Source organism: Poecilia latipinna, unplaced genomic scaffold, assembly GCF_001443285.1.
Source record: "Poecilia latipinna isolate Pla-1442-1.1 unplaced genomic scaffold, P_latipinna-1.0 Scaffold254, whole genome shotgun sequence".
Classification (NCBI taxonomy): domain Eukaryota; kingdom Metazoa; phylum Chordata; class Actinopteri; order Cyprinodontiformes; family Poeciliidae; genus Poecilia; species Poecilia latipinna.
The window spans coordinates 270,528-298,212 of NW_015112870.1; the positions used below are offsets into that span (position 1 = coordinate 270,528).

General features: G+C 39.3%; 2 protein-coding genes across 6 annotated transcripts in view; both read right to left on the minus strand.

Moving 5' to 3' along the window:
• Positions 1–1,354, minus strand: part of slc17a6a (solute carrier family 17 member 6a) — a 13,873-nt gene extending 12,519 nt beyond the window's left edge. The window contains exon 1 of the mRNA XM_015032944.1: positions 767–1,354. Within this exon, the coding sequence (XP_014888430.1) occupies positions 767–849 (83 nt within the window). The 5' untranslated portion in view covers positions 850–1,354. The remainder of the gene's footprint in view (positions 1–766) is intronic.
• A 2,492-nt stretch (positions 1,355–3,846) lies between these two features.
• On the minus strand, positions 3,847–27,038 carry ano5a (anoctamin 5a). Of its 5 annotated transcripts, none has more exons than XM_015032945.1 (22): positions 26,803–27,038; positions 21,893–21,960; positions 20,807–20,944; positions 20,513–20,554; positions 16,574–16,681; positions 15,575–15,643; positions 14,405–14,689; positions 14,118–14,231; positions 13,859–13,974; positions 13,640–13,774; positions 13,442–13,547; positions 13,261–13,321; positions 12,888–13,039; positions 12,143–12,223; positions 10,303–10,531; positions 10,049–10,221; positions 9,853–9,950; positions 8,695–8,825; positions 7,611–7,816; positions 7,330–7,523; positions 5,951–6,056; positions 3,847–5,382 (listed from the first exon to the last, which is right to left on the minus strand). In XM_015032945.1, the coding sequence occupies exons 1-22, from the start codon at positions 26,870–26,872 to the stop codon at positions 5,152–5,154; spliced, it is 2,913 nt and encodes a 970-aa protein (XP_014888431.1). In that variant the 5' UTR covers positions 26,873–27,038; the 3' UTR covers positions 3,847–5,151. The 5 variants fall into 5 exon arrangements, with proteins under 5 accessions (XP_014888431.1, XP_014888432.1, XP_014888433.1 ...); XM_015032946.1 differs by lacking the exon at positions 12,143–12,223 and adding an exon at positions 11,746–11,820 and having other exon boundaries at positions 26,803–27,036; XM_015032947.1 differs by lacking the exons at positions 20,513–20,554; positions 20,807–20,944 and having other exon boundaries at positions 26,803–27,035.
• Between the last annotated feature and the right edge of the window lie 647 nt (positions 27,039–27,685).

Below are 27,685 nucleotides of genomic sequence, written 5' to 3' on the forward strand. Positions count from 1 at the left end.
TATTTTTTAAATTTTTTTTTTTTTTTTTTTTATATATTTATATATTTTTATTTTTTTTTTTTTTTTTTTTTTTTTTTTGATTAGCCTTTGCTTTAACTCACGACGCATTTCTCCACAGAAAACCTGAGGTCTAGTTTCCTACGACCCGGTTGGATGTGAAGGCCTCACTCGGTAGAAATGGGCCTTTTTCTCGGTAACGAGTCACGTTTCCGCGCTGCAGCTTTAAATTCAACAATTTCGACATGAAACACGAATGAATGAGACCTGCGCAGGACAAAAGGTTACATTAAAACTGCGACATAAAACACAGTAATTCAGCAAAAACGCTTCTTTATAATTTTTTGCTCTGTTTAAAAATACTCTATCATTTCGCTCCGTTTTTAAAAGAAAAAAAAAACAGCTTTGTAAATATGCAAGAATCTGAAACAAACTGTTCTCCCCGCTTTTCTCTTGGATGAAGTTCATCGATCCGAAATTATGAATCCGTGGGTATTACAGATATCTCCAGGACTTTGTGTCACGACTCGTTCTCTTTCATTAATTATTAAAAACACCCCCAGCTGCTGGTGGAGGGGAGACCGTCCTCCTGGGAAATAATCTGATCCTTAAATATTCGGGCCACACGACTCTGCTGTCACTATATTCTAAGAGTGAGAAGATTTAAGAACGAGAGGGAGTTATGCGGGCATCAGTTTTTGGAAGGTTTTTTTTTATTTTTTATTTATAAGAAACAATGACATTAAATTAAATCACTTCTTTCTCTTACCTGTACAGTTTCCCCAGGGCCTTTCCTGCGATCTGTTTAACCCCCTCTTTGATGGGAAATGCCTTCTCCTTCCCTGGCTCCATTTCCAAGTTGTCTTTTCAAATTAAACCCTAAGATACTATGATAAAAGGGAGTGCGGCATAAAAAAGCATATTGTTACGATGTTATTCCAAATATTGCGCGTCTTTCTTCGCGTTAGAAAACGCCTCGATGTCCTGAAAAGAGGAGCTGTGAAGAGGGGGAGAGAAAAAAAAATGGAGAAACAAGGAGGAACAACGTTCAGCCAGAAAGAGAGGGATTCACAGTCACCAAACAGCAGTCAGATGAGTCCGCTGGTGATTTGCGCGATTTTAATCCGTGAGGTGCCATTTTTAAAGATCTTCTCAAAAGCAGCAACGCAGAGGGGATGAAAAAAAATCAAAACAAGCAAGATTATTATTTGAGATGTGATGAGGGGAGGATTTCCGGTCCTATCTGAGGTGAGGATCTCCGGTGTGGCAGCAGCCGGAGGAGGATCTCGGCATCACGAAGGAGCACGAAGCGCGTCTACCTGTCAGCAGCTCCTCCCTCCCTCCTCTCCTGCCTCCGCGCCTCTAATTCAATTATAGAAATTCAAAACCTGTCAGCGGGAACAAGCTGATCGACCGCCGTCCTTTTCCTGTGTCTCACTGAGCTGGAAGTGGTTTGTATTTTTAAGAAGATGAGATCTAAATCAGTTCACTTGCAGCATCTCAGCGCGGAGACATTTGACCTGCTTATGGCGATAATTCACATCCGGGAAACTTTAGTACAGAAATAAATATGTTTTTGGCTGATTTGTTGTTTATTTTAAAAATGACTTCTTGCCATTGTTTCTTGGAGCACCTATATCCGGTTATATGTAAGGAGGGGGAGCACTGGACTTATAAATGTTACACAAAGCACCTAGAGGCGGTCCTAGCCTGTTCAGCGGCCTGGGCAAACCAACATCAAACATTTGTGAGTGGAAACAAACACTTGTGGAAATTGACAAAGAATTCCTGACAGAGTGACCAACACAACCAAACTGTCTGACTTTGAACAAATGCCAGATGAAAAACAGGGCGTCATCCCACATCAGTGTGTGACCAAGCAGATGATCAAAGAGGATGCTGAATGTTTCTGTTTCTTCAGACTTAAACCAACCAATCCAACAAAAGATTTGACAAAATATTTCTCTTGAGCGAAACTCTTGATTCTGCTTCTCAACAACTTATAGTTCATTCCTCTGTTTTGGGAAGCAACAAACAAAGATCCATTCTCTGCTGCTCTGTTCCCTTACTTATAGGAAAAAAATGGCAGCCATGCTTCCTTGACTTGCTTACAAAAGCAAAACTGCAAAAACAAAAATCTGTTTTATTACCTCCAAATGAACATTGTGAATAAACTAAAATGTAAAATAATCCAAGAACATTTTTAACTAATTTAAAGTAGTAAAATATGAAAGAGGAACTACCATTATTAAACAATTATGCCATTACAATATAAATAACAAATTGTCATTGTAATTAAATAAACTGACATGCGCTTAGAGGAGAATGTTTGCCTCTGTGGTTGTAAATCAACTGATATGAAGTTTGTCAATCTGAGTTATTACAGTCGGATCTGTTGGTGTTACAGTGTTACATGTTCTGTTCATTAATTATTAAAAGCTTCCCCAGCTGCTGGTGGAAGGGAACCGTTCTCCTGGGAAATAATCTGATCCTTAAATATTTAGACGATTCATTCCATGAAGAAGATTTAAGAACAATAAGGACATTTGTTGGCATAATGTTTTTGTTTTTTTTCTCCCCAAGACAATAGGAGATAATGTGAAATAAAATTAAATCACTTCTTTGTACCTGTACAGTTTCCTCTGGGTGTTTCCTGCCATCTGTTTATCCCCACTTTTCCTTAAATTGTTCAACACAATTTAAGATTTGTGAAACCTTTACTCTGTTTGTGAAAACAAAAATATAAAACAAAGAGCCCTCGATGCAATGAGGACATATTTCATATGTAAAGGAAAAGAAGAGGTTGATCCACCATTTCTGCAAACAGTAATCACAAATGTATTCTCTGTGGCTCTCTGCTGTTGGGTAAAAACAACAAAACACTGAATTTAACTTTGGATTCTTCACACGGTACGCTCGTCAGTTTATGTACATATTAAATTCATTCACAAGTTGACAAAGTTAAATGTTTTGCTCAGTTGTACCAATTTGGACATGAAGGTTTGATTTTAGAAGTTACTTTGTTCTTAATAAATCAATGCTGAGATTCCAAAGACTCTGGGTGGCCCTCTGCTGGGACAGCGGCTAAGTTCGCTTATGCCTCAGGCTGGCTCTGCCTCAGAAAAATGAGTACATCTAAAAGGAGACCCACATGGAGACCATTACGTGCGTTTTTTTGGGGAAAAGGGTTGAACCCAGATCAAAATTATTTACTATTATTTACATGAATCATTAATTTTTTATTTAATGATTAACTGATATTACACATGATTTATAATATAGATCAAGCTAATTGATTAATATCTATTGGACTATTGTCCATAAATCTATAACTAGGTAATTCCTTACAATTTGCCTGGACTGGAGTTCTCCCCTTGTCTTTGTCCTGTTGACCTCTGATGCCAACCCAACCAGCCCTGCCAGGATTTTGAGGTGTAAACCTCCCCCCACCCCCCGACTCCCCTCCAAAAGTGTGAACAAACACTGAATAGTTATGCGTTTTTTTTTTTTATTTGGCCATCTGTTCTGGGGTCTGTAGCTGTGGTTTCCAAACAGAGTGGGTTTCCTGTTGAAGTTCTCCATGAATCAGTTGAAAAATCTGTACAATAATTGCAGAAATCATATTGTGTTGTGACAGATACAGGAGAGAAAGTCATTTACGTAAACAGCTGACGTAATAGTTCTGCTTGTTTTGTCAAAAATATCAAGTCCAAAAAAGTCAAGAATCTGAACAATAAACGACAACGCCGTCTGAGTTCGGAGATTTATTTCTGTTGTCTCATAACTTGGTACAGGACACTGAAAAAAAAAAAAAAATGAACACAAGCAAATAAAAACATGAACATTTACCATTAAAAATACAGTAAACAAGTTTATTTTTGCCTGAAGAATGATCAAAAACAACATATCCTGACTCAAATATAATGGCAGAAAACTTGGGAAAAAAGAAATTAGGTAGAAAAGTAAAACCATAGGAAAAATGGATGAGATGTTTTAAGGCATAGTGGTCAGCAGAGCCACGGCGTAGATAAGGCAAACTGGAAGAGAGAGGCGAACTTACACAGGATTACATCTCAAACAGACCTACGGATTCAATAACTTTACATCCGATTCAAGTCCTTCAATGAACAGAAATGTTCTGCATGTTTTTATTTAGGCAACAGATGAAATGTCCTTTATATCTGCATCCTTAAATAAAAAAAACCCATATATATATATATATATATATATATATATATATATATATATATCAAAGTTTGATCAAACTAAAAGAGAGATAACTGCTTCCTAAAACACTGATCACAAAGTCTTAGTGTCGTGATAATGATAAGTTATAAATGTTCATATATTGGTAGTTGCATTACTTTAAGTGCTTTGTGCAAAATAAAAGGAAAATGTGTCTTTTATTCTGAGGAAAGCGGAAACACAGGGATGGACGCAGGCGCTGGCTGACGGGCTTTGTGTAGCGAAGCAAACACAGGCTTCCATTCACTGGTGTGTGGTAAACACACGCAAAAAAATACATTTTTTAAAATTTAAAAAGAGAGCACTCTTATCCTTTCATCGCTGTGTACACAATCGGCGCTAAACAGCTGCTGCTACCACAGCTCAAAAACTGGCCTCTGCAGGATCAAATCTGTCCTTAGTCACAGTCGAAACAGCAGCACTGATTTCCCTTCAGAACAAAAAGCTGCTTCACATCTCAGGTTTTGGCCTGGGGAAAATAATGAGGTGAAATTAAGAGTAACAATCGATATTAGCCTGATGGATTTGATGTAATTTCCGCAGTGACCTTAATGATGATGAACTGATCAAAGCAAATCTGGTTAAAAATAAGCTGAAGATATGAACACAGAACTGCAGAAATCCTCATCAGAATAATAAAAAATAAATAAATAAGCGTCGATATTAAGGCGACTCTTTGGTGGCACTTTAAATAACCTTACACCAAAACAATAGTGAGCCGTCTCTTAAAGACACAGTGCGGCTTATTGTTTGAATACAGTAAAGTTTGGAAATCTTAACTTCACAAGAAGAGAGTGATGTCTAAATTCAAGTGTGTCAAATCGTCAGCATGCACAGAGTTTTGGTCTTTAAAGCCGGTGAATCCACAGTCAGCAGGTGAGTAGACAGACTGACCAGCCGCTCCCTGCGCTAGAGGACCTCCGACAGCACCTCGTGTTTGGGTAACGTCGGGTAGATCATCGGCGTACAGGTGCACTCCTTGTTGTCTTGTTGGCTGAGCTGTATTTTCAGCTTATTGACTTCATAGTCGTGAAGATACTCCTGGACGAGGAAGCGCTCCCTCTTTACCCGAGCCCTCACGTCAGAGGGAACGTCCGGAATCAGCCAGGCCACAAAATATTTAACCAGGAAAACAACATGCTGTGGAGGAAGAAGAAGAAACTTATTAAAACTACGGTGCTTTATGCACATGTACAGAACTACTTACATTTTCTAGATGCAGCATTAAAGAAGGAGCTTTTCTGAAGAAAAAAAAAACTGCATAGTTTGCAGACGTTGATTTGCTGTCCTTGAACAAAGAAATCCCTACAGTGATAACATACAGTATATCCTTAAATAAATTTCAGATGAAAATCCCAGATTCTTGCAAAATTCTCAGTTCTTTACTGACATTTTAAAATAAAAGATGGAAACATTAACTAGAAATTTATTGCAGAGGAAAAGATAACTTGGAAACAAGCAAAGAAAGGCCACAAGGAAATAATGCAGAAAATAAAAAAAGAACAGATTAGAGGAAAACATCAAAAAGCCCAACCAGAATAACAAGCAATAAAGAACAGAAGATATGGTTCCTTCATGATATCCAGATTACAAAGGGATTTTTAGATTCTAAGTGTTCAGATTTCTCGACTAATGTTCAGTTTGGATCGTTGCTCATTTAAAACGTCTCAAACTGAACGGTGGAGAAAGTGAGGCTTGTTTTCTTTACCTCCATAATAATGATGAAAGCTAGCTTGGCAGCTAAAATATGCCAAAACTGCATCGTGTGGAAGTACTGCTTCTCGTGGCCGGGGGGGTAGCGATAATCACGATACCTGCAAAGAAAAACGTATGAAAATCAGACATTAGAACTTCATACGGATTAACTTTAATGCTTTGATTGAAATTCAAAAACAAGATTGAAACTGCGCTGTTTAGTAGCAATGTTAGCACACAATATGACACTGACTGAAAACACCAGTTTTATTGTTGAATTAGATGCACATCATCATCATCATCACTACTTATATGCTGAATTTGATCAAGTTGGCGTCCCACAGCATGATGCTACAACCCCTGTGTTTCATAGTAGAGAATGTGTGTATGGGATGTGTGTGTGCTGTTATTTTCCATCACATGTAGCCTTGTGTACAGACTTATCCAATAGATTAGAATATTATAGAAAACTTTGTTTTTTTTCAGTCTCTTAACCAAGTGAAACATAGTATGTACATTTATTACACACAGATGTTTTAAAGCCTTATTTGATAATTACTGCATCAACGACTGTCTTCCAGCTGGCAATGAGCTATTAAAGCCCAGCTGATGCAATGAGCAGGATCTCATTTCTTAAAGAACTTAAACACATTGTGGGCTTTAATAGCTGGGCTATTAAAGTCCAGCTATTAAAGCCCACAGTGTGTTTAAGTTCTTTAAGAAGAACTTGAACACATTGTGGTTGTGGAAAACTTTCCAGACTTTAAAGTCTGTCCAAGATCAGTCAAATCACTGGCATCAAGCACAGAAAACATTTCAAGACATTGAAAAAAATAAATAAATACTGAAATTGGGTTGACAACTGTCCATTACTGACAACATAAAGCAGGGTGGGCAAAAAAACAAAAAAAACTAAAGTCAAGCAAATTAAGTAGTCCATTTTGTTTGTGTAGGAAAGGGATCTTATTCACTGTAGATTTAAAACGTAAAAATGCACATTTGCTGTGTTGAAACAAAGTGGCATCTAGTTTTAAAATTATTTTAGACTCAGTTGAACAAATTTATTCTTTCAAAACACTTAATAAAAGCAATGAAATAAAAGCTGATTCGGCTGCAACAAAGTCTATCAGGATAGACGTGGTTGTATTCATATTGAAACTTTGGTTGCAAAAAGATGAATATAATGTGTTTTTTTCCATTGTAAGAAAATTATGTCAATAATAGTTTCACCCTGAATTTTGCATCATTGTTGAAGTGCAGTTGGAGACCACATTAAAAAAAAAAAAAAAAAAAAAAAAGCATTAGTCCAGGAGCCACAAATGGCTCCCGGGCCACAAACTCTGAACACCCCTGACTTAAAGGACAGCTAAAGAGTTTCCGTTTGCTTCTTACCTGCAGGTTGTGATGTTGAACCACATCGGGTTCTCGGCCTCCTCGGGCCTGCTGGAGTCTTCAAACTCAGAGACGTTAAACACGGACAGGCTGTTGTTTATGTAACCTTTCATATTCATCTGTCCCTGCGGCTGGTAGGCGTACATGTACACCAGCCGAGGCATCATGTCAGAGGTGAAGGCCACGATGAATGCCTGGAAGCAGGAAAACATTTTTGCATTAGTTGGTTTAGTGAAAATTCAACCCAAAGGGTCTGACAGCAGATTCTGCTACGCGCTCACATTCGTAACGACAGACAGCACGGCCATCCCGTTGAGGATTTCCTCCCAGGCCCCGATGCTGTGGGCTTTGGCTGCCACAGGACGTCTGAACTGAGTGGTGAGCTTCCAGGCGTCCACTCGGATTTCAATTATGTTGTTGAAAAGAGCCAAGAGCGGCGCCAAGGGGAAGGAAGCCACGAAGAGCGTGATGAAGCCGAACTGGATCACTGTGAGAGAGAGGAGAGGCAGAACAATGAAACAGCACCATCTAGAGGATCCATGTATTTAAATTATGCTTCTATGAAAATGATTGGAAAGGTTAGGATAGACCTATGGGCTTTACAAGACACTTTCATCACATTTTTGCACAAAATCATTCTTGGTCTGCTCAGTTCTGCTTATTTTGTGCTCCTTTCAGAATGAAAGGAGCTCAAAATAAAGTGACAAGGCCTCTTGTCACTTTAAATCTAACCAAGTTGCTGATGCCTATCCCCCCCAAACTCAACGTTTACACTTGCAGATAAAATGGTTGCAAACACATGTGCAATTATACAACTGTATATCTTTGAAAAGCATTAGTAACACCTCCTGCACAACCAACGAGGATGCAGTGAGTGGTTTCTAAGTGGCAAGTCAGAAACAAAACACTTGTCTTTTCCAGCAGCCATTGTACAGCTCACCAAACCTCATGGAGCTTCACTTGGGTTGCTAGGTAACAGCACAGTGCTTGGTGGTTGTGACTTAACAATCGGGAGGTTTTTCATATAGCTCATTTTCCAGACATAAAAAAACTTTTTGCCAAACAACAGCTGGGTGTTTTTTTTTTTTTTAGAAGCGGTTGAGACCCAAACGGAAGAATAAAAATGTTCAAAATGTGAATTTGCCATAATAAGTCCCCTTATGTGCTAATTTTCCTCCTTAAAATCTTTTCCTTTTAAACCAAGAGTATAATTAGAGACTGTCATTACCAGAAAAATAAGCATTTATGTATGTGTATATATATATATATATATATATATATATATATATATATACACCCACATATAAAAAAATCTGCAGCAACACTGTCCTGTTGTGAATCTGTCTGTGTTGGATGGATTCCTACCCATTTCCAGGTACTCATAGAAGAGCCCCAGCTGACCGAAGCTCTGCAGGTCATGGTCCTGCTCCCAGCGACTGTACAGGCTCTCTGGATGGCTCCGCGCCTTCCTGCTGCCCCACCAGTTCATCACCCAGCTAAAAACGAACACAAGAGGGCAGCAGAGAGCCTTCAGAAAACTGACGGGATTAAGGGAGACGCACTTAAACTGAGAAACAATAATACACATCAAGACTGAAACAATCAGAATAGTTGTGGTAATCAATTATGGAAATAATGATTAACTAATTTAGTGATAATTAATTAATAACGAGTATATAGACTCAAAATAAGGCTATTTGATGACATAGTCTTGTGTATATATATATATATATATATATTGCATTTAAGATAGAAAAAACTGTCCTTTGGCAGAAAATATGTTCTACCCAGAACTCCTCAAGTGGTGCAATTTTAACTTTACCTGGTTTAAGTTCTGTAACAACAAAAAATCTCCTATTAAGCACTTTTTGCTGTCCAATTATAAAACAGTTTAATCAGTAGATCAGCCCTACACCAAGTTGAGCTTTTCACACATGTTGATGATCAAGTGCACATTAAAGGAAAGCTGGCGGTTTGACTAAAGAAGTTTTAAAGTTTTGGGTCCTTGTCAAATGGCGGTTTGACTAAAGTCCTACAGAAGGAAAGGCTTGTAGAGCCTCTTATGTTCGAGGAGACCCCATAAGGGCAAGTCCTCATGTGGATAATGTTTTTATTTTTTATTTTATTAATTTTTCTTAAAAATCTCTTTATCTTTACTTTAATTTCTCACTGTTTCTTTTTCTTAAAATCTCTCTCTTTCTCTGTTTTTATTTTAATTATGTAAAGCACTTTGAAATGCCTTGCTGCTGAAATGTGCTATACAAATAAAATTTGATTGATTGATTGATTTGTTTACTTGCATCTTTTAATGCGTTTCTAATATTGCATAAAAAGGCTAAAATGGTTAAATGAAAAACCTGCAGAATATGCCAAGGTTTTTAATCGATTAATCATCAGGATACTTGATTACTAAAATAATGGATTAAATTGTTCGGTTATGCTACAAGTTTGTCTTGTAAAGACTGATAATCACATTGTATTTACTCGGTATGAGCAGCTACAGCATCATGTTTCTGTACTCACGGCAGCAGAGCTTCCTGAATGTTGCCCCACACCTGTTTCCCAGTCATCACTATTACCAGCTGTGTCGTTAACTCAATCAGACAGCCGCCAGGGTCGCACTGCAACACACACACACAGATTGACCAAGGGAAACTATGGGAGGTAAACAGACTTCAATAAAGACACAGACTGAAGGTAAATCCAGTGTAAACGTTACCTCCTCGTTTCTCAGGTTGCCCCCAAACATGTACGCGTATTTCCCAGGGTAGCCCACAAACTTCCCCTTAAAAAACGCCACGTAGAAACACGAGGAGTAGTAGTTGACAAACTGGAAGAGGAACATCTTCACCGTCAACTTGTTCTCATACTCCAGGTGGGTCTTTGGGATTTCTGTGTGGAAACCAAAATATCCGATTTACAGAGATTTTTATGCCGTGAAGGTTGAATAAGTTATGGAGCTCTGGCCCTCACCCATGTCAGTAATCCAAACAGCCACTTTCTCATACATGAGGTTGAGGATCATGATGATGACAAAGTTGATGCAAGAGGCTGTGACGGAGGTGGCCAGCTGGGGGGTGATGTAGGGGCCGACCACCTCCAGCTGATTGGTGGGGCTGTCCTTCATGATGCTAGCGAAGGCCGCGTACACCGCCAGGCGGTACGCTATGACCCCAATGATGCAGGCAATGATCAATGAGATCTTCAGGACAGAAAACACAGCGACAAAATGAAAGACCGAACCGAACACTAACAGTGGAAACATCACAATGAGACACTGAAGTGCAAACCCAAACCTACGCAAGGAGGAGTGTTAGGTTTAATCAACAACACAGACGTTAGGAAGGAGAAGAATGCAACATACTACACACACACACACAGATTTCCCAACCTACTGATTTATGTCTTAATCAATTCAGTTTTATACCAGCATCATAGATTTAATTGTCTTTCCACCACATGAGGTAAATTATTACTTATTTTAGGAGCAAAGTCAAGAACTGCATGTGAGAGAAAATATTTACTATTTTAAATAGTAATAAAAAAATAAAAAAAACAATTATGACACTGGCATTTCTTGTCTTTCTCATCCTATGTTGACAATCAGCACGGCCAGCATTACCTAAACCGAATTGGTGCTCCAGATCCAGTTTGTTTCATAACAGAGGTATAAAACTCAAGATGTTTGCTGTTCTCCATTCAGCAATCCTAAAAATCTTGCCCTTATTGCAGCCTGAATGAACCACAGACATGTCTCGACTTGTTGCGTCAAAAATACTTCCCTTTTTAAATCCGTTTTTCCTTTGAGCTTTGAACACCTCACAGGTGTCCAAAATTATACATTTCGAGTCTTATCTCCTAAATTACGTTATCCAGACTTGTTAGTACAACTAGCCTTGATGATGTGCTCACTGATCAGAAGAATAAAGTTTGGTTCTGGCCTTACAGGCATAAACTGTAAAGAATCTCATCCCTTTGTTTTGTCAGGGCAGGTATGCTTTGCAGAAGGGAGCTTCTGGGATATTTCCCTTTTTGCCTCATTAAAGTTATTTCATAAGAAAAGCTATGTCTGGCATTAAAGTAAAGGCATGAAAAATAGAGTGTCTCCCATGGCTCAACAGGTCCAACTGAGTTTATTTGTTTAGTCATACCAGTTTAGAAAAATGAGGAAATGAGAGTCAGAAATGTTTTTATCAGCATGCTTGAAACTATTCAGCTTAAACTGTCACAACCATAAAAATACCAAAATGTTGTTCAGTTTCTTCTAGAAAAGCATTACCAGACGTTTGGAAAAGTGCATTTCAAAGCTTCCTTTTTGTTTTACACATGAAGTGAAAGACAGCTGAGGTAGATAAGAGGAGGAGGACAGCAGATGGAAATAGTGTTTTAAATCTGATCAGAAGATGAAATGCTCACCCACAACAGGACGGTAGCTCCAGACAGACATGAGCGTGCACACTTGCTTGTTATGGGTAAGTAAGGCTCCAGTTCCTAAATCAGAAGCAAGCAAAGCATTGGGGTCAGGCATCTTGGTTAAGTCCTGAAAAGAAAACTCTGAAAGGCCAAGCTCCTTGAGCCGCTACAGGTTCACATCTGAGGCAGAAACGCGCAACTCAATCAGAACTATTTTTTGTGTATTTATCTTTTGAGGTTTCTTTTTCAGCATTTGTGTTCAGGAAACTCTTTAGGCTAGACACTGAAAATGGAATAAGGAGACTCAGGCCTTGGAGTCTTTCCAGGAAGAGTTGTCATTTCTCAACGCTCCACCTCTTCCTCACCACACAGGAAGTCCTAAGCGATGCAACACTCTTACCCAAAGGATCACAGAAGCCCAGCACAGAAAAAACTTCCCTGCTAGATATGTAGCAGTTTTGTCAAGAACCCCCTCTTGTTCCTGAAGATGCAATAATGAAAGATGGCAATCTTATCTCTTTTATTCATTTTGTGTAAATAGTATTCATACTTTATATTCAGGGTTCATGCACAGTTCTGCAAACATTTTACACTGCAAAGACACTTTTTTTTTTATCTAACAAAATAGGAAATATGTCTTGTTATAAGTGAAATAATCTGCCAGTGGAACTAGGTCTTTTTAAAAAAATCTATATTAATGAATTGTTCACTTAAAAAAAGTTTAGTTTCAAAATATTTGCACTAGAAACTAGACCAGAAATACTTCCAGACTCAAACTTTCGGCCTCTTAAAGCCCAGTTTTGATGAATAAAGAAATGAAATGATGGACAGATCCATTAATTTTTTCTTTATTATTTTTTATATAACTATACACATTGACTGTTTTGTATATGGATGATTGAGTGATGTTTTGTTGCCGATGGTATAACCTTTGAAACAAGGGATAGACTACCTATATAAGACTTTTTTCTCCCTCTCCTTTTCATTAAAAATGTTTATATCAACATGCGACATGTTCATTTTAAAACTGTAAACGAATGACATAAATAAACAGTATGGTGGTTTCATGTATGGATAGACAGGGGATTTTTCCACATTGTCACTGGTAGGCACAGTAGATCAGTGTTTCATTAGTGCTCAAACACCTTAGTGATGGGGTTCTCCTTGCTCTTTGTGCATCTGGTCTCATATTCTGGCCGGAGCTGCAGCTGCTGCTGCTCCTCCTCAAAGTCCACCAGATCCCACTCGTACTCCAGTCGGGCCTGGCGCCTCTTCCAGAACTCCAGGAACAGCGTCACTGCAGGGGCAAATGGCGCATCACAACTGCGGAAATCAGGTCAGGATCCTTTCTCTGATCACAGAGTTTAAAGTTTCAGCTTACAGTGACTTGCTACAGAATGTCTTATTCTCTACACGACAGAGACTGAAAGAAAAACAAGAAGCTAACAACAGCTTGTCCACTAGGTGGCACACTGCGTTTAAAATTTGAAAATGATGAGCACAGATTTGTTTACATACCCCAAATTCCCATGAAAATGGCAAAAAACACAGTCGCCACATTGTCAAACAGGTGTGATTGCTGAAAAAAACAAAAACAACAAAAAAACAGGTTTATAACATAATTAATAAACAAACTGATTTGTTTTGTGATTAGCCATAATTATTCTTTGCGGGTAGCAGATGAGTCAACAACTCTCACCCACGAGGAGTTGCATGTCGTGTTGAGTTTCCAGTAACTGCACTTCTTGTCGCAAAGGGGACACATGACAATTTTCCCTCCAATTTCATCGCTGCAGATTTCTTTACTATTAAGGAAAACATGAGAGAAAACATCCAAATGAATACAGCAGCAATCTGAACCACCAGGAACCGGGACGATGTTCTCTGTGGAGCTTACCTCCACTCGTTGTCATCGTAGGTGAGGAACCCGTAAAGGAAACAAATCGCTCCAACCACTGCAGCAAACAGCAGCATCTCAGTGTAGAAACCAAGCCAAGCGAAATAAATGCCAATCTTCTCGCCGTAGTATTTCCTTTAACAGAAAGTAAAAGGAGAATCAGTTGTGCTTTCATTTCTGACACCTGCTTGGCAGCTGACCTCACTTTAAGGGTTTTACCTGATGCGGTTAATGGGTTGCTCCTTGAAAAAGCAGAAGAATCTCGCCCAGTGTTTGTAGAGGTCGTATCTTTCGCTTTCACAGTTGACGTCTTTGGATCTTATCCAGTATCTGGACTGCAGGCATAAAGAAAACAGTTTATCATTCAGTTTTGTTTTATTAAAGTGATTGCAGAAAGAGTTCATTTGGAAATCCAAATACGTCCTCTTTTGTTGTCGTTTTGAGTTTAGGAAAGTACTTCAGGTTAAAAAAAACTCACATCATGAAGAGGGAAGGCAGAAGTGTAGGAGCCGTTGTTCAACAACCGCTTGATTCCCTTTTTGTCTCCACAATTCTCGCTGACGTACAAACAGCGGGACAGGATATAGTAGACCTGCAGGGACGGGGAAAACACGACCGCTGTGTTAGGCAAAATAAAAGCTCGTTTTTTCATCAAACAAATTGCAACAAGAAAAACCTTCAAAATGTTGCTGGACTGCAGCTGATAAAAGTTTTAAACAATAAAAGATTGAAGGTCACAAACAAGATAAGGCCGGCCTTGCTTACTATCCTGTTGCGAGTGGAGGGAGGGAAGAACGTGTCTTGGTTGTCGATAAGGAAGAAGTCAGCCTTGCTCTTGCTAAAAGGAGCGGTGAAATAGTCCGGCTCGGGATTCATGATGTTCTTGGGCAGTCGAAAAGGAGTGGAGAGCCAGTTCATGGGTATTTCCTGGTCGTCCGGCATGTCGGTAACTCTAAAAGGAACCTTGATCTTCAGCACATCTGCATAGGTGGCCAGCACCTCCCACGGCGCGTGGATCTTCACAAAGTACGTCTTACCATCCTCAGACTCCTGATCATGAAAACACAAACATACAGATAATAATAAGTGCACACTTATTGGTAATCCTGTTAAACGCATAAAATAACTTTAAATGAATTCATCTGCAGTTTGTTTTCTTTTAAAAACAATACGGAGAAACAGCATTCGGTGTTTATGCACCGCAAATCTGGAACAAACTTCCAAAAAAACTGCAAAAATGCTGAAACGCAGAGTTCCTTTAACTCATGGAGTCAGAGTTGCCTTTGATTCCTAGTAACTGGAACACTGATCAATATATTTGATGTATATTAGCTTCGTGATTTGATGATGGCATTTGACAAAATGTAATGATAACTGCTTGTTTTGTAATTTGTTAGTGTTTTACTCTTTATGGTGAAAAAGCACTTTGAGCTGCTGTGTTGCTGAAATGTGCTGTACAAATAAACTTAACTTGGCTTAACATTTAGGCTGGACTTTTTGTCCATGCTGAAAAAAAAAAAGATATATAAAAGAAAATCTAAAATCACACTAAAAAACAAAACAAAAAAAAAACACCAGTGTTCGCCAAATTAGATGATTGAAAAGTTCACTTCTTTTAATCACACACAGTCTTAAGAGGTTCTGTTAATTATGATGATTTCCTGTTTACAGCTTATATAAACCTGACAACTTAAGATTAGAGTATTACATCAGACCAATAAACATTTTAGCAAATAATCATCATTAATCTGAGCACATATTCTCATTTACTGGATGTGATGCTACTCTACTTGTTTAGCAATATGAAGCACATGGTGGAAGCTAAATTGAAAGTTTTACTCTGTGTGAAATCATGCAGTTATGCAATAATATGGAAAAGAAACATCAACGGTGCCCCAGTTACGACTAATTCTGTCCACAGGAAGTGCGTCTTACCGACTTATCTTCTGTTTCCAACTCCAGGCCGGCATTTTTCAGGTTGTCTTCATAAATTCTCCTTCTCTCCTTGAGCAGACGAAACACAAAACAGAAACAGGAATCCGAATGTTATGAAAAACAGGCAAAAATCTTAAACAACATCTAATCGTGACGGAAAGGCCAGATACTTTCAATTTAAAATCTGCTCAAAAACTCAACAACACAAGATTATTTATTTAATTCATGTGAAATATGCATATCTGGCAGCACACTGTTCATCGCGTGAAAGAACAAGATTACCATGGAGTACAAGGATACAAAACAAGAAAAAACAAAACAAGTGTTTCATGAACACAAACTGCTCATCCAGTAGAGTAAGTAAGTCATGGCAGCAGAAATGGGATTTAAAAGTAAGTGAAAGCTCCCATATGGCCTTTCGCTTTTGAGAATACGTCGGCCTAAAAAGGAAATAAAACCTTCTTGTTAGGGACGAGACTTAGTGCCATATTATACAACAATTCTGGCTAATCCACAGGAAGTGGCCTCCTGTTGGCCCTTCCTCACTCTGTGGAAAAAACAATCCAGTTCCTGTCACGGCGAGCAGTCACACTGTTGACTCACTGACTGAGAGTGTGGGCAAAGTGTGAGCTGGTGACACACTGCTGTGAAGGCTAACGGCTCCCTAGGAAACAGACTCTTTCAGCGCTCCGGAGTGAAAGTGATAAAACTACTGCACAGTCTGGGGGCCCGTGTGGCCAAAATGGCCGTATAAAACACGCCAAAAATGATCTTACAATTGTTACAGCAAGATGACGAAAACAGCCAACGGCTCTGTGTCGTTTAGGCTCGGACGCTGGCACACAACTTCAAGGATATCCTGCACGAAGCGATTCTTTCCAATAGCAGGAAATGACATCATCTTTGTGGAAAGCTTATCCTTCAATATTGTTCTGCGTGCTATGTGAAGAAAAACAATGAAAAAAAATGTAGATAACCTCAATTTAACATAGATCTTACCTGTTTTTTTTCACAGTCTTTATCGTCGACGTACGAGAGGACGAAATCTATTCTCCTCATCCCATCCCGGAAGAACACAGAGTCTTTGCTGAGTTTCTGTTTTCCAATCTACAATGAGATAACACAGAAATGCAGACACTTTATGAAAGAACATAGGTAGAGTTGCAGTCTCAGGCCTTTGGATGAATGCACCACAGGAGATAAATGATAAATTCAATTTCACAGCAAACACAAATGGCATGCTGACGGAGGGATTCTAAGATGGATACTTTTTGCTTTGCTCCCTTTAATTCAAACTGTTTTGCAGAAATTGATAAGAAAATGCTCTGGAGGAAGTCAAGAAAGCCAGGGGGGAAAATGTAAAAGCTTTGTTTTAGAGCTAATATCTGATTAACCACAAAACTCCATCGGTTTACTCTTTTGTTTTTAAATACTACCTTTGATATCGACTCATATTGGTAATTTTAAACAGTGAGCATAAGCCAACGCTAGCCCTGCAGAGGCTAACAGGTCGGGGAACAAAAAATATTGACTGAACCGTAACGCTGTAAGGGAGGACAGGTCTTGCCGTCTGTGTTTTTTCAGCTGTCCAGAAAGCTAAAAATAGCTGCACACATCGTTTCTTCCTCAACCCCACTGCTGCAGCTACCTACACGAGTGCATGCAGCACACAGAACCCATCTGGCACAACCACAGCTACCACAACCCACTCAGTCCTGGCTCTCTCTACTCTAATGCTGATGTGAGTCTGTTCAATCTACTGGGCGGATGCTGAAGGAAAGAAGGGAGGAAAAGGGAGAGCACTTTACCTCCATGGCCTTCTTGTTTTTTGCTTGTAAAGCATCAGTGAGGAAATAAAAAAAAAGAAAAATGTAACAGGATGCCTGCCTCACAGAGAGAAACTGCCTCTTCCCAGGGGAAAAGAGCCCGGCCCTGGAAGCACTGATCTCCGTTCCGATCAGAGCCGACCAGTCTTCCCGGGACAACGGCCAGCCATCTTCCTGGACAACCCCTCACTGGCACGGTCATCCAGAAAAGGCTGAGCAAAGAGAGCAGGAGGTGGGGCAGGGAGAGATGTCGAAGTGCAGCTGCCAGCTAGCTAATCAAATGAGAGCTCTGCATCGGGAAAGGGTTAAGTGGAGGGTGGGGGTACGTAGTACTGGACTATGAATGGGGTCCATGCTTTTTCCATTTATTTTCAGTCATATGCCAATACAGATATTAACCATTATATTGTTGTTTATTTTCTTAGGCCTGTGCAGTGGCCTCGCGTCATAACATACAGTTAAGACACATAACCTTGTTAGTTCACCTTCAAATTGAACTTTTCCTGTTTGATGTTAGTTGCTTTTCCTAATATGTTTCTTTTATCGTTTCCTTCAAATTTAGAAGGTTACAAGCATTCTAGCTTCTCACAACAGTTTACTGGAGTTTTGGTCCATTCCCATAATTCCCTGGGAAAACTGGGTCAGATTTGCAGGCCTCTGTACAGATACACACCTTTTCATTTCTTCCCACAGACTTTCCATGAAATTAAAACCTGTGCTCTGTGATTAAATACTCCAAAAATATTGACTTGAAGCCACTTTGTAATGACTTTGGTGGTATGCTCAGAGTCTTTAAAAACAACCATTGGTGTCCAAACTTTAACTTTCTGATTCACATGTTGAAGTGATGGTTCAATATTTCCTCATGTTGCATTTTATTTTGTGATGTACACCCTTCAGCAGCAGACATCATGTCAAAGTTAAGATTGTGTCTTCAAGCTTCGTAGCGTTCCTCTCTTTCCTCCAACTGTATCAGTGGAGTTTACGGCTAGCTAGAGCTGGGAGATATGGACAAAAACATGAATACTGACCCCATACAGGCTGGTTTACATGCAGCAGAGTACAGAAACAGGTGGGACCGGGGAAGCACTGCAAGAATTGGTGTGACATGAAATGTTTGGTTGCACTTTTGGAACCAGCCCATGTAGCAACCAGCCCATGTCTAGCTAGCGAACACCCAAGGCCTCAACCTTTGCAGAGCTTTCCAGGTCCAAATTACACATACATTACAACCACATGTCATTTCCCCCTGGAGCATTTTGGACCAGGCTGACCATGGCAGCAGGGTGGGGGCTTTCTTTAACTGGAAATCTACTGTAGAAACTCTCTAATTTACTATAATTACACATCAGCCATATGGAATCAGGACATCTGCTGGGGGCCACCTCTGCTCAGTGAAACTTAACCAGATTGCTATACATTTACTCACCACTCCCAAATGACAGGATGCTATAAAGTGCACTTTTATACTCTTACATATGTAATATTACCATAAAAAATGCTAATTTATAATCAATTATAACAAGAGTTGTCTTTATCAATTACTTTAGGTTTCTGATATGCATGTAAACGTGGCTATTTGAGGTGTTTTACTATATTAAGTCCTAAAAGGTTATCTAAACATAGAAAACACCCACAAAATATGAGACTAGATACAAATTAGTAGAGAAAAGATGACAAGATACAGAAGCTTATTTAAAAACACAGCATAGATTAAAAGCTTAGATAAATAGTTGTCTTCAGTTGAAGGGAGCCTAGAAAAGCCTTTCAGTTAAAAAAAGACACTGTTCATTAAGATGCGAACATGCTTCTTAAACAAAACCACATTTAAGCTACTTAAAATAAGCCAGCGGAGCAGCATATGTTTAGCTACATTTTCCTCCTGTCATGAGCCCAGGGCAGGGCCTAGATTATACCTTGTACTGTACAATGTACTCACACACACTGACATGCACAGACATGTAATGATCTATATGTGTGTCTGCAAAACTGTGCCTTTTAATTAAGCTTCAACACCATCAGGGTGTTGCTTTCTCCGCAGTGAAGCAAAAACTATTACAGGTGGGAAAAAAATAACACACTATTCAAAAGCAATTTTCCATTCTCACTGAGCTGATGGTACCATTAGTGCAGAGGTTCCCAAACTGTGGGGAGCGCCCCCTAGGGGGGGCGCCATACCATTGCAGGGGGGAAGCCGTCTGGATGGGAAAAAAAACAAAAAAAAAAACATGAACGCTGTATGCGCTGGGTTTTTACCTTCGAATGGCCAACTCTTTGTTATTCCTCTGTCAATTTGATACAATAGGGGCTTCCGCACTTCCCATATCTGTGTCCTCTGTTACTTTTATCAGCAGTTAAAACTGTTTAATCCGTTGTTAACATGTTGTAACCTGTTTTTCCGAGCCACATGAGCGCTAGGACACTCGCGCTGGGTTTACACCTGTTGGAAGGAGATCTGCTGCTGCTGCTGTGCAGAGCTACGCAGGTGTGTTAGGATCATGGCAGCAAACCAGCAAAACGTAAAGAACTTTTCACAGTTTTTCCCTCAAACTAACCGACTGTTGAGTAAAGCTGTTGGATGCAGGTAATGTTAGCTAAAAGATGACTAGCTAAATAAATACAGCGCCTTAAGCTTGTTAACAAGTAGCTTGTAGGCTAATGTTCTCTATGTTCAGCTACGATTAATTTTGCCCCCCAAAAAGTTGATTCCCCCCCTTGTTCGTCTGGAGCCGGGGCCGAGTATAACAGGGAGTTTCCCCCCCTTCGCTCACACACATCGTTCAACCAGACAGCTATTTGTAAGCCATAGGGGGGGGTGGCAGAAATAGTTTGGAAACCACTGGGGGAGGCAGGAGAAAAGGTTTGGGAACCACTGCATTAGTGGATGTTTTCATTGCTCTCAGAAACAAAATGCTTGCTACAAGCCAGACTCTGCTCTCTACCAAGGAATAAATTATTGACTTCCCTTGATGTCAGAGCAATACAATTTCCCTCTCTGGATCAATAAAGTATTCTTCCACCTAGCTGTATTTTTTGTGCAGCTAATGCCTGTAGCAGGAGACAGACCAGCAAACACGCAGGCAGACACAGAGCCTGTTTTACCATGCCATACCCTGGAACGATACTTCAGGAATAGCGCCCGTTTTCTGCGAAGCTGTGGAAGAACCGAGCAGACAGTGAGAGGGCGCCTTGTAACATGAAGGGAAAAAAAAAAATTAAAAAAAAAATCACCCTCAAACCACTACAGCTGTAGCAACAACTTTTACAGATATCAATAAATCCAACACACCAGAGCTGGGAAGCATTCAACTATCTTACAGGTTAAGCAAAAAGCTCAGGGTTGATGTAAGAAAATACACAAAAACTCAATGAAAACTTGAGTTTGCATGCCTGACTGGTGTCTTACCCCAGTGAAAGAACTGATTTGCTCTAAGGTGGGACTCCTGACCCATGTATTGTCACTGCAGTCGGACGAAGCCAAGGAGGCCTGGCTGGTGTTGAGAGACTCGCACGTCTCTACACACACATCAGGCGTTAAAGGAAACTATCGTATCGCACGAAAGAGGGGAAAAACAGGAGCATTAGAGCTTCGCCCAGTCCTGTTCTGGTACAAAGCTGATGCTACAAAGTGTTACTTTAGCAAACAAAGTCAAACATTTGTGGTAGGCGGTGAGCACGCAAAATACTGAAAAAGAAGGAAGGAATGCTAAAAATGTTTACAACGAATTCTTACAGCGATCACACAAGAGGAAAGCAGCAGGTGAAAATACCAACGAGATTTCAAATGCACCAACTTTAAAACCATCAAGCAAAAGAATTTGCATCCTTTGATTTTAATCAATTTTTTTTCACTAATGCACTCTTTGGGTTTCCATAGGTCAAAGTGATGTCAGCATCTTGTCTGATGAGCTTTTTTTTTTTACAACTTCTATTTATTTGGACTTTGAATTCAGGTCTACTCTACCACAAAATATAAGGATCAGGCTAAGTTTTTATTTTTAGACAAAAATAAGATCATAATGTTACAAGAATACAGTTGTAGTAATGTAAGAAAAAAGTCTTGATATTAACAGAATAAAGACAATATTAGGATAATGAAGTAGTATTTTTATGAGAAGTCCAACACAAAAAACAACAAAAAATTAAATATGCAAGCTGCTAATATTATGACTATATTCTTATAATTGCTTCATCATAGTGGTGGCAAAAGGGATGATTGAAATGAAAGCCATTTAAAAAAAAAAATATTTTCTGTCATTTGTAATTTTATTTTAGAAAAGAAAGTGAGAAAAATAAAAAGATTAAATGTGAGATTTTATAAATAAGCCATAAATCGCCATGCCCTTGGGTTTAAATATTACTTCAAAGGACTGTGAAAATGAAAATGTTCGTGAGTTTAATATTATAAGCTGGTAGAAAGAAAAATCCCCCAAAAGGCTGTCAGCAGAAATGAACGAGTCACTCAGCTCAGCAGCAGAAAGTTGGTGTTTACCTCTGGCTGCCCCTGCTGGAGGGATCCTGTGCTGGACGAGGCGTGTTGGTGGTAGCTGTTCCCATCGTCTGCAAGACAAAATCAAACCAAAATGAGGCTGGGTAACCAGAGTCAGCCGGTGACGGCAGGGTTTCAACCACGTGAACAGCTGCCTGAGGTGAAGAGGACAGCATGATAAGCAGTCAGCGCTGTGGTCTGCCATTTGTGTAGCATGTTGTGGCAGCGCTCCCTCAGGGAGCACAGGGTGGCTCAACTGGATCACCCTGAAAGAAGAAGCGCAGGCATGCCGGCGTGATTCAGCGACTACAGGAGTGACTTCAGGAAATAAGAATGAGAAGTCTGGTAAATCCCCCTGAACGCGGTTAAAAATAGAAACAGCTCATGTGATGAAACTGGGTAATTACTCCAACTCCAACTGCGTTCCCCTTTTAGCCTCTCCTCCAAATGACAGTCCAACTATGCGGGGCAGATTCTGCGAACGGATTTACGTAAACAAATGAGGGGGCAGACAGAAGAGCGACAAAGACAGGAGCCAGACAAAATAAAGCAGAAAGGTTCTGCAGAAACAAAAATCATAATTATTGGTTTCTGATGTTATATTTAGTCTTGACTCGACATATAAAAGTATCAAATTACAGTGAAAAAAAAAGGATTCAAAGCTTTTGTCCATGTCATGTACAAAGTTATGGTTAGTGGCACAAGGCCTAGTTAATGCAAAACAAACTGCTTTTATTATGAAGCCTCAAATTACTGGTTGTTTAAGTCTTAACCCACTGCATGGCACTAGGACAAAAGCATGCAACATTTTCTACTTTGCATGAATGCAATACAAGTTTAAATAGGATTGTAAAGGCATATTTGGTATAAAATTATGTAGCATTGACCCAAGAGACAAATATAAACAGTTGTGTTTTATTTTTTAAGTTAATCAAGGTTAAAAACAGATTGAAAAATGTAGAAACTGACATAATATTGGGTTTAAGAGTAAGGTAACACTACCACGTCCTTGCATTTTTGCTGAGCACTGCCAGTCAGCTGGCTCCAATACGTTGTTTAGGAAAAATCTTTTTCGTTTTGGGAGTGAGCGATACACTGAATCAATCAGAGAAATGTGCATATGTCTTTAGACATTTTATTTAGAAAATCAGAGTAAGTATCAGAGATCAGCGTGAGAAAAGAAAAGCAAGAGAGAAGTGGAACTTAAATCATACAATTCTTCTTATCCATCTCTTCAGTCACGTACACGGTGCCTTTCACCCATCTCTCTCCTGTAGGGAGTTTCTCTCAGTTTCTCCCTAAATCAAACCCGGTTCAAAGGAGTTTCGGTTCGGTTGGTTTATTTACTTTAAAGTAAATAAACCAAAGTTTTATTTTCCAAGACAACATGCAGTATCTTTGGACCCAATTTAAAGTCTCAAAAAACATGGTGTGAAAATTAGAGGAGAAGTATTATGGTGAGACTCTGAGAAGCTGCGAGCAGCAGCTAAGTGTTCAGCTCACTACTATACTACATCTATCTAAGAATCAATAAACAGATTTTAATCACAGACAAAGATAACATGAGTAAAAACAAACAAAAAATTTCAAATCATGATTTCAATCGTTAAAAGACTCAATCCAACACGTCCCTGTGCAAAAAAAATAAGAATAATAAATTCCCTTCCTCAAATGAATTAATTGCAATTAATCACAATTGTTGGGAAAGCTTGATTTCATTAGCCACAACCAGGTTTTACCACAATCATAAGTTCAGAATCTATAAATGGCCTAAATACAAACTGACAAGATTAAAGAGATCTCAAACAGCAATGCATCATCACAACAGCCCCGATTTAAACAGACTGAAAAACAGATGGGAAACAAAGTCAGTCAGTTTGGAAAGGACAGTTTTAAAGGAAGGAAGTACTGAAGGTCACCGAACAAGAAATAGAAACAATAATCACTCTGTGACAACTAGCATTTTGGCCAATTCCACTTGTGCCTGTATGAGCATCTGCTGCTGTGGGACTCGGTCCAACTGGGTAGATATTACACCAGCATGAAAAAGGCAAATTCATAACGTTTTCAATGTATTAATCTGGAATCATTACGCTCCAAGCACTCCTTTGCAACATGAACATTAGACATCCTGACACTGAAAACATTATGCAGCTTTAATGTACATCCATCAGCTTGAGATCTCAAGCTCAAACGCACCTGCAATAAAAAGAAAGACGACGATCCAAAGCACACAAACAGGACTACCTCTAACTGGCCACCTAAACAATTACCCTTTTTGAGAGGCCCAGTCAAAGTCCATGAAAGTCTCTGATGTCCAATTGTGAAGCTCTGACATTACCTGCTCAAATGTGAATGAATCAAATTGATCTAGAAAGAAGAGTGGGATAAAACTCGACCACAGGTACGTACAAGACTCACTGCCAGTCAAATGTGGAAAAACCAGTTAGGAAGTGATTGCTTTTCCACACTTTTCCTAGAAACTAAATAATTTTATGAAAATGATATTTTAGTCAAGTTATCTATACACTTTAAAAGTACTAACACGATTAAAAAGCATTTTATCTGTACTGATCAAAATGTTATTTTATTGGTGCAGTTATTACTTTTCTTTTTAAAATAAAGCCAGTTAGAATTTTTTTTTTATTTAATGTTCTGACACAATACAATGCAATGAATTACACAGATTTGTTGGGAGTGTGAAGGAGGGTTTTGGTTTCAGCCTACATCTGCAGTCAGGAAAAAGCAACTTGGAAAGATTTTACAAACCTACATGAACTGTCAAAAGCCAGAAGTGGCAGCATTAGTACAAATATAACATCTTGTTCTGCAGCATTCATGCTCAATGTTTAAATGCTACTCGTTTAATGAAAAACAACATCAGATTGAAGCTTTTAAATCCATGTAAGGATTGTGCAAAAAGAAAGCACGGTCTTAGTAAAGTCCACATAGTTGCTTCTTTGCATACCAGGGAATGTCACAGAGACCTAATCTACCTAGCATGAGGATTTAAGCAGCACAATCCTAAACACAGTGTAAGATATGTGCCACAGCTTCCTGTTTTTATCTTAAACAGACATCATCACATCCTTGACTAGGGAGCATTTCATTCACAGCGCAGGAGAACAACTTTCAAACAGCTGAGCATATTTTTTCACAGTTGGACGTTTGTATGTGATGCGATCTCATCCAGTCAGCCATGCCAGCAGTCCTCCCCACCAGGAAGCCTCCACAGTTAAAGCTTTGTTCAGAAAGGAGCAGCTGATCACTGTGGAAATACTTCAACACTGCTGCTGTCTCTCTGTTTTTAGCCAGAGAAAATCAGGAGATTCACAACGGAGTGAATCAAACCACTTACAAGTCAGTCTGCAATTCAGAAGTAACAAAAACAAAGCCGACTGGCTTCAGCAAACAGCACAGGCAAAAAAAAAAAAAAAAGAAAGACAGAAGTATTTGAAGTTACCCAAAGTAATTTCTGCATTTTCTTTGCAAGAAATAATTCTATAGTTTCAGTTTCTTTAGTTTCACCGTTTTGGGCTGGACAGATTTTGCAAAGCATGAAGGGTGTGGTTATCTGTCATGAACTGAAAGTTTCAGATGCCCTGTGTGTCTGCTGAGGGCAGCAGGCACATTTCTAAACACTTTGCTGGCATCAAGACAAGCAGCACAGTATTCTGAATTACCAAACACAGGACGGTCATCTTTGTCCAAAACATGAACAATGTCTCCACAAACATCATGAGTATATTTCTGATTTGATTTACTGGAGCTGGATGGTTAATCTTTGGAAAATTGTTTTCACTGTTTTCTTAACATCAACACTAATCTCCCAACTTATCACAGTTGGGAGATAAGTGAGAGGTTTATCTCCCAACTGTGAAGAAACCACACATTTTTAACATTTTAAAACTCTAGGCAAAACTCTAATTAGTCTACTAAGCCAATACAAAAAGCCTTTTGGATGATTTTTTTACCAGCTTTGCACATCTAGATATTGAGATATATTCCAATTCTTTGCAACACTTAAACTGAGACAGAAAAAATTGTAGTCTTTTAGCTCAGATGGTATATTCAGGGTGATGTGGGCACTGCTAGTTTCCTACCATTACACAGATTTGTTGGAGTGCTTCTCTATTTCAGCATTATGCACTACTTTGTGTTAATCTATCCCTTAGAAAAACACATAAAAGCACAATAAAAGTTCAATTGGATCTGCATACCTTTGCAAGGTATTGTGAGCACCAGAGATTCCTTGCTAGAGAATGACTCATCTTTCATTCAGCACAACACATTGTTTTTAGCCATAAATGACAAAAAAAGAAAACCCAACATGATGACCAGCTTGTTTAAAAACTACATTCAGTTGGGAACAGAAAGGGATTTTGTGTTTTGCTGCTGGCGTACACAGTGCCTGTCTGGAGGTGACTGTGTGTTTCCACTAGACAGGCCAGCTGCTAAAGCCTGGCTCCATGTAAATCACTCACTACTGCCTGCAAGAGTGGAAAGCAAAACCATGAGCTGGCCAAGGCGCTTAAAGCGAGAGAACCAGGGTGGGGAAAGTTTTTAGTTTTACTTGTGATAATCTGACTTCCAAATTTAGCAAAAAATGTTGAAATGATAAAGAATCCTGTAAAATAGGATTCATTTTGTACTCCTAAATAAGATTTTCTTTTTAAAAAATCGTACAATTTGTGTACAAGATTTTAAAAAAAAGTAAAATAATAATACTACAACTTTAAATCTCTCCTATTTAATAGTAATTTTATATCACATCGAGTCTCTTTCTTTGTCTACAAGGAGTTCAGATCTAAAGAACTGACGCAGTTCAAGACGTTCAGCTGTTCCATTTCAAACATCACTGTAAGTATCCGCTGTTCAAGAAGTGAGTCTGGTTCTGGCTCTTTTGTACTTACCGCTGAGAGATTCAGTCGGGCTCATCTCAATTAAACTGTCCCCTCCTCCTTTCCCCGTTATTCGGCGCATTTTGAGATTTTGTCGGAGTTAAAGTGTCCCGCTCCGGGCTGTTTCTGTGCTTCGGTCCGAGCTGCTGGCCGTCCCTTCCCCAGCTACCCAAGCAGCTGACTCGACAGGGTAAACTGCCCTCCCTCACCCGCTGACCGCTCACTGCTGCATCTCCCCGCCCGGCCCACTGGGAGCTCCGCAAGGGGGAGGGTCTCCACCCCACGGACCAATGGCCTCACATTCAGATGCTCCGAAAACACGTTGGCAGCACGCGGAAGCGAACTGTGAAATTAAGCTTAATCAATTGGGATTTTAAAAAGAAGAGAATGTTTGATAAATATCACTTTGTAGTTCATTAAAACAACTGCAGCTTTGAAATTAGCAATATACCACCGAGTTTAATTAACATGATTGGAGTTAGACCTCCCAAGGGAGGCTACTAAGAAGTTGTTTACTTCAGTGTTTGGACAATTAAGAAAGGTTCTGTGTACAAAATGCAGGCCGGCCTTAGGCATAAGCAAACTACAGTGTCATGGAAAAGTTTTGATGCCCCTGCAATTATTTTTACACATTTTGTCATTTTACAACCACAAATCTCAATTTATTCATTGGGATTTTATGTTATAGACCAAGAATGTCCAATCTGTGGTGCAAGGGCCATTTAGCGTAATGATTTAGTAGAGAATGGCGCAAATTGGTTGATGGTTCGACTCTGTATTTTGACTCTGTATTTTGTCTTCTTGACTGTTCTTCTAGAACAGTCAAGAAAACATGTGTGCATGTGTGTAAACTGTAAAAAAAAAAAAAAAAAAATGAAACGAGAAAGCCTTTATT

Coding starts and splice junctions, on each gene's coding strand:
- ano5a (XM_015032945.1), bottom strand. CDS start 26,872: ATGCGCCGAATAACGGGGAAAGGAGGAGGGGACAGTTTAATTGAGATG. Junction 16,682..20,512: donor TCCTGAAGTATCGTTCCAGG/GTATGGCATGGT, acceptor ATCTCATTGTAG/ATTGGAAAACAGAAACTCAG. Junction 9,951..10,048: donor GCAACCTGAGAAACGAGGAG/GTAACGTTTACA, acceptor TGTGTGTTGCAG/TGCGACCCTGGCGGCTGTCT.